Source organism: Enhydra lutris, unplaced genomic scaffold (genome assembly GCF_002288905.1).
Source record: "Enhydra lutris kenyoni isolate GAN:26980312 unplaced genomic scaffold, ASM228890v2 scaffoldscaffold5, whole genome shotgun sequence".
In the NCBI taxonomy this organism is placed as follows: Eukaryota; Metazoa; Chordata; class Mammalia; order Carnivora; family Mustelidae; genus Enhydra; species Enhydra lutris.
Window position 1 is genome coordinate 3,011,127 of NW_019154089.1, and position 14,786 is coordinate 3,025,912.

General features: G+C 41.2%; 2 protein-coding genes across 2 annotated transcripts in view; both read left to right on the forward strand.

The window, feature by feature from the left end:
* Nucleotides 1-14,786, forward strand: part of LOC111140879 (kelch like family member 3) — a 177,599-nt gene that overhangs the window by 38,844 nt on the left and 123,969 nt on the right. The window lies entirely within an intron of this gene.
* On the forward strand, nucleotides 1,559-4,586 carry LOC111140880 (heterogeneous nuclear ribonucleoprotein A0). Its single transcript, XM_022493121.1, has 2 exons — nucleotides 1,559-1,587; nucleotides 1,797-4,586. The coding sequence occupies exon 2, from the start codon at nucleotides 2,060-2,062 to the stop codon at nucleotides 2,984-2,986; it is 927 nt and encodes a 308-aa protein (XP_022348829.1). The 5' UTR covers nucleotides 1,559-1,587; nucleotides 1,797-2,059; the 3' UTR covers nucleotides 2,987-4,586.

Genomic DNA, 14,786 nt, shown 5'->3' on the forward strand with positions numbered 1-14,786 from the left:
ATTTGTTGGTTGAATTGAGCATTTAGTATGTAGCAGCACTGTGTTTACATACAAGATTTCATTTAATTTTTACCACAGTTGGGAGGTGTTCAGTTGTTTTGAGTTTCACATAATAAAACTGGCTAAGTTTTTAATGAAGGTTAAGTGACTTGCTCAAAGGCATACAATGATCACAGTTAGTAGGTGGTAATACCAGACTCTAGTTTGTTCTCAAGCCATGAAGCTTAATCTATATGCCTTTGAACTAATTTTGACTACCTAAATTTCAAGGCATTCCATAATGTCCAAGACTCTAAACCTATATTACCCATTATTTTCTATCAAAAACCTCTTGCTCCAAACTAGTCTACTTACTGTCCCTTGAACCTTATGTGGTTTTTGTTTCCTATTTTCCTCATGTAAAGTCCCTTTAGAAATTTTATCTAGCCTTTGAATCAGAGATTGAGGGCATGTGCTGACTCTTTCGCCATTCAATCCTGAATACTCCAGGATGCAGTGAGGAACACCTCATCTTCAGTATTTACCATGTCCCGCTCCTTGAATCTTGCTTGGCACAGAAAGGTTCAGTAAGTGGAAGCCGACCTAACTTGCTTGCATTTGCACCTAAGTGAGGGTCGGTAAGGCACTTACCAGCGCTGCTTGATACTTATGTATAATGTCTTTGTGTTTAACTCCTTCGGTCCCCGGTTTGTTATAAAATGCTTTTAAAGAAAGGTAACTTGTTGAGAAGGAAGCAACGCGTAGGTAACGTAAACCTATAAAACGATGTGTTCCCTTTAGTTAAATGAAAATGCCAGCTGTCGGGAGTGAGAGAGGGGAGGCTGAGGGGCGTCGGGAAGGGCTTCACGGATGGCCGCAGGGTGGCGGGGGCTTTCGCGCCACGCCTCGGTCGGAAATCGGAAGCGCTTGTGGCACACCGCCGCCCTTCACCTGGCCTCGGGCTCGCTTTTGCTCAGGGCCACGTGCCAGTGTTTTAGTTTAACTGCGCGTCGGGCCCCCAGTAAACGGTTAGTAACCGCCTTTCCCGACTAGGTCTCTACCCTCCATCTTTGTGCGGACCGGGGGGCGCGGAGAGGATGCCAGGTGTAGCGACCCGGCTGAATCGCGGCGGGAAAACCCAGACCCCTAACCCCAACAGTCAAGTTTTCAAAAAGCCCGCGCGTGGGGCCCCAGGCCGCATCCGTTGGGAACGGCCCCCAGCGCGCCCCCGCTCAACCCCCGCCCCCCACCAAGCCCAGGGAGGTGGGTAAGGCATCTGGGTAGCAGGCAGATTCTGCACACACCGAGCGCCGGAGCCAGCGCGCACCGGGGAGCGCGCCCGTCCAGCGGCGGCCGAAAACGGAAGTGGGCGCGAGCGGATCGCAGTGATTGGCTGAACCCACATGTCTCTCAAGGGGCTGGCGCGAACGCCACTGCGGAGTTGGGCGAGGGGATACGGCAAGGGGAGGGGGCAACACACTGGGAACAGCCGCGGGGCTGGGAAGAAATGAATTGCGAAGGTGCGCGGAGAGCCAGGAGAGTCCCTGGTCAGCGAGCACGGGGGAGCCAGGGTGTGAAAGCGGCGTTGTAGAGGCGGTGGCGGGAGCAGCGCAGGCCGAGAGCTTGAATCGACCGCGGAGGGCGGGGAGTCCGTGACCGAGAGCGGCGCTGCGGCGCGGTAGGCGGGACTAGGGAGAGCGACGCAGGGATTGGCGGGCAGAGCTGGGCTGCCGTACGTCGGCGGTGACGCACGCCTCGGGGAGGGTGCGCGCGCGTTCAGCGGCCTCTTTGTGTGGTGCCCAGATAGGGGAGCGGAGGTGGTGGTGGCGGTGGCGATAGCGGTGGTGTTGGTTGTCTTCCAGTCGCCTCGGCTCGCCCACTAGCCGGCACCTCTCCCCTTCCCTTCCCCTTCCTTTTTTCCTCCTTCCCTCCCCTTCCCTTCTTCCCTTCCCCGTCGGTGACCGGCGGTGGCGGCTCCAGCAACGGCTGGGCCCAAGCTGTGAAGAGGCCTTAGCCAACGATAACGGCGACGGCGAAACCTCGGAGCTCGCAGGGCGGGGGGAAGGCCCGGGCCGTGGAGATGGAGAATTCCCAGTTGTGTAAGCTATTCATCGGCGGCCTCAATGTGCAGACGAGTGAGTCGGGCCTGCGCGGCCACTTTGAGGCCTTTGGGACTCTGACGGACTGCGTGGTGGTGGTGAACCCCCAGACCAAACGCTCTCGTTGCTTCGGCTTCGTGACCTACTCCAATGTGGAGGAGGCCGATGCCGCCATGGCCGCCTCGCCCCATGCCGTGGACGGCAACACGGTGGAGCTGAAGCGGGCGGTGTCCCGGGAGGATTCGGCGCGGCCCGGTGCCCACGCCAAGGTTAAGAAGCTCTTTGTCGGGGGCCTAAAGGGAGACGTGGCCGAGGGCGACCTAATCGAGCATTTCTCGCAGTTTGGCACGGTGGAAAAGGCCGAAATTATTGCCGACAAGCAGTCGGGCAAGAAGCGTGGCTTCGGCTTCGTGTATTTTCAGAATCACGACGCGGCAGATAAGGCCGCGGTTGTCAAGTTCCATCCGATCCAGGGTCATCGCGTGGAAGTGAAGAAGGCCGTCCCCAAGGAGGATATCCACTCCGGTGGGGGCGGAGGCGGATCCCGGTCCTCCCGGGGCGGCCGGGGTGGCCGGGGTCGCGGCGGTGGTCGAGACCAGAACGGCCTGTCTAAAGGCGGCGGTGGCGGTTACAACAGCTACGGTGGTTACGGCGGAGGCGGTGGCGGCGGAGGCGGTGGCTACAATGCCTACGGAGGCGGCGGAGGCGGTTCGTCCTACGGGGGAAGCGACTACGGTAACGGCTTCGGCGGCTTTGGCAGCTACAGCCAGCACCAGTCCTCCTATGGGCCCATGAAGGGAGGCGGCGGCGGCGGTGGCGGTGGCAGCAGCTGGGGCGGTCGCAGTAACAGTGGACCTTACAGAGGCGGCTATGGCGGTGGGGGTGGTTATGGAGGCAGCTCCTTTTAAAAAAAAAAAAAAAAGTCTAAAAATGCCTGGGAGTGGCTATAGGGGTAGCTCTTTTCAACAACCCAGCTAGGGTCAACTCCTAAGTTCCTTCCTCTCCCACCGCCTTCCCCATTTTTCCCTTGGGGGAGCCGCTTCTAAGGCTGCTTATCCTTGGGGGTGTTGCCCTATTTGCCTGCCACCTCTCTTGTCTCTCCCTCCGAAGATGGACTCGGCCTCACATACACATTTTTGTGTTACAGTCATTGATGGACTCTATTTTTTTATTATTACTTGGACCTTGGTCGTTTTTATACTAGCAAAATGTCTTGTTTTAATTTGTGTTTTTTGGGGGGGGGGAGGGAGTGAACTTGCTGATTCTGTAGCAAAACCTGGGCGGGGGTTGGGGCGGGGGGGTAGTTTACTTTGTTGTAAGGACTTGATATCTGGCTACAGCGTTTTCTATGAAATCTACTTGGATTCCATGCCTGAAATTTGGAAGCATATGTACAAAAATCATTTTTACGTTTTATTTTTAATAAATCATTGTGTTTGACCGTATATGTCTAACATTTTTTTTCTAGGATCCATTCCTTACCGTTTTAAGGGATATTAGTTTAAAAATTTTCGTGTTCATTCTTAATTCTTGATGTGTACTTAGAGAATCTTTCAAAAGGTCCTTTGGTGGTTTTTTTGTTTGTTTTTTTTCCTGTTGCCTTTCTAGTGACGTGTTAAATTTTATCCCTTACAGGCAAAACTTTTGCAGTGGTGGATGTAGCTTTTTAAATATTTAAAGTTTCTGTGCATCCATCTCTTGTACCAAGCGATTTGCTTATCATCTTGACATGGTTGGTCACTTCTTTCTATGAGAATTTACTTCAGAGTATGTACTGTGTAGTTTGAAAAGAAATAGTTTGTGTTAAGCATGTGTTTTCATTCATATAAACTGTTTAAAAATTTTCAGATGGCCTAGTTTCATCCCTCTTACTGGTTTGTCTGTAATGAATGGTTACAAATAAGGGTTATATTTTACCCTTAAACTAAATGCATTTTTGTATTTTCAGAGCAGGTTTAAACGTTTTTTCCTATAGCTGAATTGTTGTCCTCTTGGAAATCCTTCCCCCAACCTTTGTAGCACCATCTACTGGCAGAATGGCAGTATATCTGCGAAACAATTTGTTTAAAAAACTTGTTTAGGATAATTGCATCAGATTTAGAAGTTTTGCCATCAAAAATCTGTGCAGACTTTGGTTACACATTTACTTGTAACTGAGATGGGCTTTATGGGAATGTAGTTAACAGTCCATATCACAATTACCCTTTCTACACGAGATTTGAAAATGTAAACTGCTATGCATAGCTTGGGCGATGGCCCCAAATTGCTATGACAGCTAATGAACCAGCTACATGTACTGGTGTCTTAGGTGCAAGTTGTAAAGCAAAATATTTGTGTATTCTGCTTGGTTAACAAATGTATATTTGTAGCCCTTTCATGCAATAGAATTCAAGTTGTTGTTTATAAAAAACAAAACAAAACAATGATATAGGAGAAAATTGCCTTCCTGGATAGAAATATAGAATAGCAACGTTTATGGATATCACAAATAAAGAATTCAATTCTTTACATGATTGAGTGAGAGTATGTATAACCTGGTGGGTGTGTTCAGAGTACTTATGATATAGTACACTTGATTTAATGTTATGGTAAAACTTTTTACTTGAATATTGCATTCAAAAGCCCTTCAGAAAGGTTAATGGGCTTTAAAGTAAAAGATTATTTTAGCATTGACTTTGTCTTAGTTCTTGCTATGTATATTTCTTAATATCTAATTTGTGCCAAGTTTTTTATCTTAATTGCTGGGGCTTTCATATCAAGAGATAGGAAGAAAGGTCAAGATTGTGAGGCTAGATTAGGACTGCTTAGTCGTTTTGACAAAGAATAACTGATGCTTGGTACAGATAACTTGAGTATACCTCTGTGACAGATGGGATAGATGTTTTTTGCACATTGATAAATGTAGTCAAATCTTGCTCTTAAAGTGGTTCTACAGCTCTTTAAATTTATTTTTTAGTTTAGTGAAACATAATACATCTGGGCTTCTTCATTTGGTAGTTAAGTCCCATTTTTTGAGTGCCTCGAAGGTACAGAAAATGATACGCTTAAAGTTATAATTATTACTCTGCTTGCCTTTTATTCAGCTTTAGCGGAAGATCCAATTCTTCTGGGTCAGTTGGAATAGTCCCCTTTTTGGAGGGTTTCCAAAGTCTGATAAGGTTATTGTTATTTTGTATTCCTAACATAGTGACTTCTAAAATGTAAAATGAATGATGTAGAAGGATTACCTGTTAATTAGAAAAGCAACTCAAGGTGCTGTTCATTTATATTAACACTTCATTGTTGTGCATTTACCTTTATAGATTTTTTGTGATCTGGACTGATATTCCGTGAAGGCAAAAGCATAGTGATATTTAGTCTTTCTGGAATTGCTCTTGTCAATTTTTATAGAAGCATTTTTGATATGTAGGGTTTCTTTTTTTTTTCTTTTTGGGGCCACCAGTTGAATTTTTTAAGTCCTTTCACCTATGAGAACTATCTGAACATTTACTTAAAATTTAAGAATTCATGAGAGGGTGTGATACAGAATCTAGTCAGTACTGAATAGAATTTTATGCCATGCTTGAATCTAATTTAAAGATTATCAAAATAAAAACCATTTTTTGTCTTGTTATAAAGAGCTTTTACATTTACAGGATTTTTAGTATAAATTCAGTGGTAATTATTAGTTGAACATGTTTTGAAAGGTATTTAAAGATTGATGCTTGCAAATGGTTAATGTTTATAGGGATAACTGTAGAATGATATGTTTCTTCCAATAACTTAGTGCTTTTGAACATAATTTCTTAAATATGCCTCACAATAAATTTTTACATTTAAGCAAGGTTAAAGGGTTCGAGGATACTTGAAAATTTAGTATTGATGATTATTTCCCTGAAGACCAGAAGTGACAGTGTCGCTTAATTTGTAGGCTTCTTTAAGTGTTTGCTTTTCTCAAATTGCATTCTGTTAAATTTTATATGCCTGTATCTTTGCTGACTAAAAGTGGACCTTTGGATGTTGGATTGATTTGAGTAAAACTGCAACTAGACAGTGGATTTTACCTAGAAAGATAACATTTGGGTAAGTCTCCCCTATTTTAACCAACTTAATGAGTGTAAGATTGTGATTACTGGTAAAAATGCCTTCTATTCTGTTTCAGAAGGTCTTACTTCATTTCCATCTGAAACAGGGCAACAAAAATTGCCTCTAAGCCAGAGTAGGATAGTGCTTTTTTCTTAATGTCTCTTTGCAGGTTATTTTGATGTGCCTTTGTTTCATGCTTTCTTTTAAAAGTGAAAATAGATTGTAAGATTTTTTTTCAATAAAGAATCCCTTGAAAGAATAGGTAAAGCCTAAGAAACGTATTTTCTGCAATGCAGTATGTTATTTAAAAAGTTGTTATGTTGCTTATCATTTAGATTGTCACAGAAAACGGCATTATTACTACTAGGAAATAGAAAATACAAAAATCTTATCGAGTCTTGGGGCTGGTGTATTTTAAAAATAAATTTACTAATGTTAAATACTGGTTATAAATCAAAATAAATGAAAAGTGAGTAAATATTCTACCAATATGACCAAATCCTCTTCTCAAGGGTAATCGTTAATAAGTTTATATTCTCCTAGCTCTTCTTGGTATGCACCTAAGTTAATTTTTTAAAAAATAGGATTATATAGTTTTGCATTTTTAATGTATATCAATAACATTCTCAAAGAAATACAAATACACCTTTCTGTTGTCTATATAGTTGACCCTTGAACACAGTGGGGGTTGGGGCAATGACCCCCCCCCCTTTCCCAATGCAGTTTAAAATCTGTGTGTAAGTTTTGACTCTCCCTAAACTTAACTACTAATCCTGTCAGCTGGGTGTTTTAGCTATAACGTAGTCAATTAGCACATATTTTGTATGTTACAGGTATCATATTGTATTCTTCTAATAAAGTAAGCTAGAGAGAAGATAATTATTAAACTAGTAAGAGAAAATGATATTTATAGTATTGTACTGCATTTATAGAAAAAGATCACTAAGTGGACCTGTGTAGTTCAAACCTGTGTTGTTTGAGGGCCAACCGTAAATGTTTCATAGTATAGTTGTCCTATAAGTTAAAATACTCTTTGATGGAATGAGGTTTTTTCTCTTGATTGATGAGTAATGTGATCATTATCCTTGCAGATACGTTCTTGCAGATCTCGTGTACTTAATTGATTAGATGGTTAACGCATAGTTAAATGTGGTAGAATGCAGCAGTTTTGTGGTTTCAAAAGTATTTTTCAGTTCTTCGTATACATACAGAGAAAGGTACATACTTAATTGCAGCTTTTTTAAAGCCTTAGGGTAAATTCAGTGAAAACATTTTAGAGAAAATTTTCAAAGCTAGATTATACACGATAGAACAGTAAATGGCCTTATCATTTCAGGAACATATTGCTGTCCTCTCCTGTTTTCTCCAGTGGTTTTTACTGCAGAAATATTTGACAGTTTTTCCATAAGATGGCTACACACTATCACTTAGGACATTTCATTACTGTCTGAAATAAAGGTTCCACTACTGCATTGTGCGAGGTATTCTGTGCATCATTTATTTTAGTCCTCAGTAACTGTATGAGGTGATACTATTACCTGTTCTGTATTAGCTACAGGCTTACCTAATGTAAGTAATTTGCCTAAGATCACGGAGCTGCTGAGAACAAGAAATAGGAATCTTCTGCTTATTTAAAAAAAATCTTTTTAAACATTTTTCTCTTGAAACAGGAGAAAAAAAATTTCTCCTGTTTTCTCGCAGTGCCCAGAGATAACCTTTGTTAACAATTTGTTTTCTAGATTTTTTTCTTTGGTAGGATAAGTAGATACATATGCATATATATGAATTTTAACATCAAAGATATTCTGTATTTATACACATATCTTATATAACTATATGGTGTACTATAGCATAGATGCACATGATTTATTGATTAGCATATTTCCAGTTTCTGTTTTTAATTTAAGACTTTTGCAGGCTTTGTGTTGCCATTTACAACATATAAAAGAGGAAAAAAGTCAAGTACAGGAGCCTGGCTAAAGCTATTATACTAGTGTATGGATAGTTCTCTGAGAAATCTAGAGTCCTACAAGGATTTTTCTGATATTTAGTCATTTTTCCCTCCCAACTTTCCTTGAATGAGAAAGTTGATTAAAGAATATTTAATGTATCTACATTAAAGACATGCCTTTATATTCTGAAGGGACTATACATTGAATTCTAGAAATTTATAACAATAGGCAGTTTATTATTATTTTCTAGTTTATTCTACCTAAAACTTGTACCATCGTATTTCAGGTGTGTGTGAATAGAGGTTTTTCACTGCAGAAACTGCTTTTAAGTTGAATTAAGCGAATTGCTAATTACTTCCTCAAGAAGCTCTTGAGAAAAAAATAACCTGGAAAGGGTATGCTGGGAGAGGTTTACTCTGGATCAGAGGTGGGCAATACCCAAAATCTTAATTTCCAGTTGAAACATGGATTCAGATCTTACTATTTAACCTTGGTAAGTCAACTTATTTTTCTTAGACTAATTTTTCCTGTGGTGTGAAAGACTTTAATTGGTTTAATCCTTTCTAATTTGATACTGTTAGTTCTTAGTCCTATTTGGTAGTTAATTCAGTAATAGCCTTCAAGAGGAAACCCTGGCACAAATTTTTATAATTCTTTAAACAATTTATTGAACGTGACTTAGCTAAATGTAGTAAATAAGGATGAGCCCTTGCTCACAAGGTACCCACGGTTTAGTTTGGGTGGTGGGAATTTAAACAACATAGAGTATGGGCATTTTACTCAGACATGTATATGAGCAGTAGGGGTGACTTTCTGTGTGGATCAAGGGAAACTAGAGAACAGATACTGCACTAGCGTTGACATTTAGAATAGGTGGATGAGGTGGCTAAGGCCATTCCATAGCTTTTTTTTTTTTTTAGAGATTTTATTTTTTATTTGAGAGGGTGTGAGAGAAAGAGCACAAGCAAGCTGGAGGGGCAGAGGAAGAGGGAGAAACGGGCTCCCTGCTCAGCCCCAACATGGGTCTTGATCCCAGGACCCCAGGATCATGACCTGAGCTGAAGGCAGATGCTTAACTGACTGAGCCACCCAGGCGCCCCCCCACCCCCATTCCACAGATTATACCAAAATGCAGAGCCATATTAGTGTATGGATAGTTCTCTGAGAAATCTGCTAGAGTCCTACAAGGATTTTTCTGATATTTAGTCATTTTCCCCTCCCAGCTTTTTGTTTCAGTTTATGAGAAAGAGTTGACTAAATATTTAATGTATCTACATTAAAAATATGCCTTTTGGGTGCCTGGGTGGCTCAGTGGCTTAAGCCTCTGCCTTCAGCTCAGGTCATGATCTCAGGGTTCTGGGATCGAGTCCCACATCGGGCTCTCAGCTCCGCAGGGACCCTGCTTCCTCCTCTCTCTCTCTCTCTGCCTGCCTCTCTGCCTACTTGTGATCTCTGTCTGTCAAATAAATAAATAAAATCTTTAAAAAAAAATATGCCTTTATATTCTGAAGGGACTATACTTTGAAGTCTGGAAATTTATAACAATAAATAGGCAGTTTATTATTCTTTTCTAGTTTATTCTACTTAAAACTTGTACCCATTGTATTTCAGGTGTGTGTGAATAGAGGTTTCTCACTGTGGAAATTGCTTTTAAGTCGAATTAAGCAACTTGCTAAATAAAAGGCTCTTTACCTTTTTTACTTCTATTATTAGACTGCAATGTAGACCCTAAAAGCACATCATCCATTTTTATTTATTTTGCATTATTTTAAGATTCAGGGTTTTTGCTAAGTATTGATAGCAAAATCAGCTTAAGAGAGGTGAAACTTACTCAGTGATAGAAATACAAAATTGTGGAAATATTAAGTAGGAAATGATAATCACCATATACTAGAGGATTTTTCCATAAGGAGTGTAATTCACCTTTGGGAGACCCCTTTTATTAAGCTGTAGTTAGCAGTATGCTCACCATTCTTGCATTTTCATCTTATAAATATCTTATATTTTGACTTACTAGCTGATTTTAAAATACGATTTTGTTAGAAAGTAACTTTTACAGTAATTAAGTCAGTTTGTGATACAAAAGAAACTGAATTTGCCATAAGTGAAAGGTTATATATTCTCTACATTTCATCTTAAAAATAAAGTTAACATTTGTATAATTTTGGGGGGGGGCAGTATTTGAAAAATAAGTGGGCATGAATTATTAGCTTCAAATTGAATTTGACTTCAACACTTTGTGAATGTTCTCGATGTTTAAATTTAGTCTTTTGCTAATTATAATGTGTGGAATTATTTTAGTTGGGAAATAGAATATATTACTTATTTCAAAGAGGCACACAACTGGTTTGAGAACATTAGTCTTTGAGATTGGAACTTGCTTTTGGGTGAACTTCACATTATCCCTAAAGGAGAATTTAAATGCTGCTAGATAAGACATTTATCATAAAAAGGAGATATTTGAAAGCTGCTTTTAAAAAAAGAATCAGAAAGTAGGAAGGGCAGTTGAGTCTTCTACTTCTTCTACCTACTTTTTTGCTTGCACTTGGAGCTAGATGAATTAAGTATTCACAGAGGAAAAGGATTCACAAAGATACCTTCCTAGGAAGGCATTCTTTTCCTTGTATTTGTATTGTTTTCCTTGTATTGTATTGTACTTGTATTCCTTGCCTCTTTTTCCCAGGCAGATTCTCTTAGGCTCCTGTGATTATTTTACCACTTTGGTTTGCTTAAATAAGTAAATACAAAACAAAACAAAACTACCTGAAATAGGTTTGTGTCATCATCTGCCTTAAAATTCCCTGATGTGAACTAAAATTCTTTGATGTGTAGCATTTAAATGACATGCTTATTTCCCAGTGATTGCCATCATTTTCATCAGGTATTGATCAACTTTGTGCAAAAGACATCTAGAATCTGGAGATACATAGCAGTAAGAAAAACATGGTTCCTGTCTTCAAATAATTGCATTCTGATTGAAATTTAGTTTCTTTGGAAATGATGGATCCTTTCCTTTTAAGCATCACAGCATCATCTCGGATTGTTAACACCATACAATTTGGAGTGTGTCATTGTTATTTAGCATTCATTCTCAGATTATATTAAGACTTTACTCGTTCACTGGTTACTAGTTTAGATAACATGTGAAAGGTGCATTTTTTCTCTGATGTTCATGTTGCAAATATAATTTGCCTCAGAGTAAGCATCTGATTTAATATTTCATAGTCCTTAAGGACATATATTTTGGCATCAAATAGTCTAGATTTCATTCTTGACCCTGTCACTTTCTAGTTCTGTGGCATTGAACAAGTTGGCCTAAACCCTCAGTTTCTTTGTCTTTAAAAAGGAGAGAGTATTAGTAATACCTGTCCCAGGGTTGTTGAACAGATTGAGTGAAAGAATGCCTTTAAAGGACTTTAAGGGACGCCTTGGTGGCTCAGTTGGTTAAGCAGCTGCCTTCGGCTCAGGTCATGATCCCAGCGTCCTGGGATCGAGTCCCACATCGGGCTCCTTGCTCATCAGGGAGCCTGCTTCTCCCTCTGCCTCTGCCTGCCACTCTGTCTGCCTGTGCTTGCTCTCTCTCCCTCTCTCTCTCTCTCTGACAAATAAATAAATAAAATCTTAAAAAAAAAAATAAAGGACTTTAACTATATTCTCTGGTATATAATAATGTTAAAATTATGACCTGTGATAAGAGGCGTGACTGCCTAGTAAAAGGTGTATCTTTATTTCACCCCAACCATGTGGTATTTGCACAGTTAACGAGGTGAATGAATAGCCATCTTGAAGAGAGTAAGTAGTGACATAGGTGTATATAGTCTGTAGCTTAGTCTCAGTACTGAGATAGGTTGTTTTTTTTTTTTATGATTTTATTTATTCGTTTGACAGAGATCACAAGTGGGTGGAGAGGCAGGCAGAGAGAGAGAGGAGGAGGAAGCAGGCTCCCCACCGAGCAGAGAGTCGGATGCAGGGCTCGATCCCAGGACCCTGGGACCATGACCTGAACTGAAGGCAGAGGCTTTAACCCACTGAGCTACCCAGGCGCCCCTGGTTTTGTTATTTTTTAACGGTTTTATTTATTTGTCAGCACAAGTAGGGGGAGCAGCAGAGGGGAGAGGCAGGCTCCTCACTGAGCAGAGAGCCTCAGTGCAGGACTTGACCCCAGAACTCTGGAATCATGACCTGAGCTGAATGCAGACACTTAATCGACTGGGCCATCCAGGCATTCCCTGAGATTTTTTTTTTTAAGATTTTATTTATTTATTTGACAGAGACCACAGGTAGGCGGAGAGGCAGAGAGAGAGGGGGAAGCAGGCTCCCCGCCGAGCAGAGAGCCTGATGCGGGGCTCGATCCCAGGACCCTGAGATCATGACCTGAGCCAAAGGCAGCAGCTTAACCCACTGAGCCACCCAGGCGCCCCAGAGATTGGTTTTAAACTAGGCTTTGCCCTTGTTGGATGAGCTTGGATATGAGAACCTCCTAAACTTTTGCTTCAACTGTAGTAGGAGAGGTATGAGCCATGTTAGCTATCCATAAGTGTTTAAGTATTTGTTGATATAAGGAAGGTATAAGTAATGTGAATGTTGAGGAGAAGTGTTTTCCATGTTGGAAGAAAGATCAAGAAAAGCATTGTGGAAGATAAAGCATTTGACCTAAAAAAAAAATTGCCACATAGATAAGATTGGGGAGAAAAAGATAATTTCAGGTAGAGGGACAAATAGGTAGAGACATGGAGCCTATGTGCTAAACATTGTACAAAATACATTTACACATGGTCTGACTGGATCTGTTCACTAACCCTCTGCTTTAGAGGTGGCTGAAGCGCGTCTCAGAAAGATTCAGTAACTTTTCCCAGATCTCTAGCTGGGGAAATGGTTGAGCTGGGAGTTGAATCCAAGTCTGACTGATTCCAATGATCATACTCTCCACACTAAACTTGATTTGCTTCCAAATACAGGTGGCTAATTTGTACTAAGGGTAGAGGAAATCTGTGGGAAATAAATTGAAAGAAGTTGGAACCACATAACTAAGGTCTTTGAATACTATGCTAAGGAGTTTGGACCTTATCTGGCAGGCAGTGGAAATCACTAATGGTTATTGAGTAATAATAGTGGTAGTGAGACTGTTAATTTAGAAAGATTAACTCCGTAGCACTGAGTGGAATAGATGGCAGTTCAGTGATGTTTCAGCTGACAAGGTTGTTACGAGAGCTCATGTTAACCAAGTAAGAAAATGAGAGCATGAACAAGGAGGTAGTGCTGGAAATAGGGAATATGAGGGAAGTTGTGAAAGTCTTAATTGTCAAATGACTGGGTGTGTGGGAAGAAGAATAGTTGCATCAGAATTACTGTGTGACTAGGAGGATGGTGATTTGCTTGGGAATGGAGAGAAGAGATTTAGATTTAGGTGTGGAACATAGTTGAAGATGCTGGTAAGTACAGTGATGTATTGTGTCTTTGCAGATAGCTTTACAAAATGATTACTGTGCTGGGTGTTCTCTTTTTGCCCCTCCTGGCCCACCCACCACCTTTCTCTTTCTTGTGTTCTAGAAGGGAGCTTGATTCTTAAAGAACTGTACTTTTTTGGCTTCTCCTTTTTTGGTTTAGGCAGTGGGAGATACCAGCAGATCTTAAGAGTGAGAGAAAGGCAAGGTGCACATATTTGTACCCCTGCTCCCCAAATATACATACTCCGCAAACAGGTTTCCGGTGGCCACAACTCTGTACCAATGGCCGTCTCTTACAGCTCTAGGTCTTTTCTGGTTCTGGTAAACACTCAGTCATATAGCTGCTTCAGGCTTGCTGTTGCTGGTCCCAAGATGTTTGTCAAACATTGTTGATTTTCCTGTGCCCACACCCTTGTAAATAATTCCTTTTATTAATACCTCAGTAACTCTGAGTGTGCCTTTATCTCTTCAGTGAAAAATTTTAAGTCCTTTCCCCATTTTCTTATGACTTGATCTCCCAGGCACCATCACCCTTGGAGAAGATATAGCTATTGTTGTAAGTTACTGTCCTGTCCTGAGTTTTCTCACATTGTTTGAATTTTAGTGTCTCCCTATTTCCTACTATGTTAGGTTAGATTTATGATTATTTTCCTTGATGATTCAGCTGAAAATAGAGCAGTGAACAAGAGCCAAAAATCCCTGCCCTCGGTAGAGTTTATATTTTAGCGGAGAGAGACAATGAAACATAATAAATTATATGGTGTGTTGGAAGATGATGAGTGAACGGTATGAAAAAATTACCTTGAGTAGGGAGTGCTGGGACGCCTGGGTGGCCCAGTCATTAAGCGTCTGCCTTCTGCTCAGGTCATGATCCCAGGGGTCCTGGGATCAAGCCCTGCTTTGGGCTTCTTGCTCAGTGGAGAGTCTACTTCCCTCTCTGCCTGCAGCTCCCTCTGCTTGTGCATGCGCTCTCTCTCGCTATCTCTCTCTGACAATAGATAAATAAGATTTCAAAAACCAAAAACAAAACGGAGTAGGGAGTGCTGTAAGGATGCTTGTGAAGAGAGTGCATTTTAAAATAGGGTGGTTTAGGTGGGTCTCTCAGAGAAAGTGACATTTGAGGAAAGACTTGAAGAAAATGGGGGAGTGAGCAGTGTAGATACATAGCGGAAGAGCATTCTAGTTAGAGGATTAGGAAAGCAGAAGCTCTGGGGTGGGATTGTGCCTGGTGTTTTTGAGGAAAA

Coding starts and splice junctions, on each gene's coding strand:
- LOC111140880 (XM_022493121.1), top strand. CDS start 2,060: ATGGAGAATTCCCAGTTGTGTAAGCTATTCATCGGCGGCCTCAATGTG.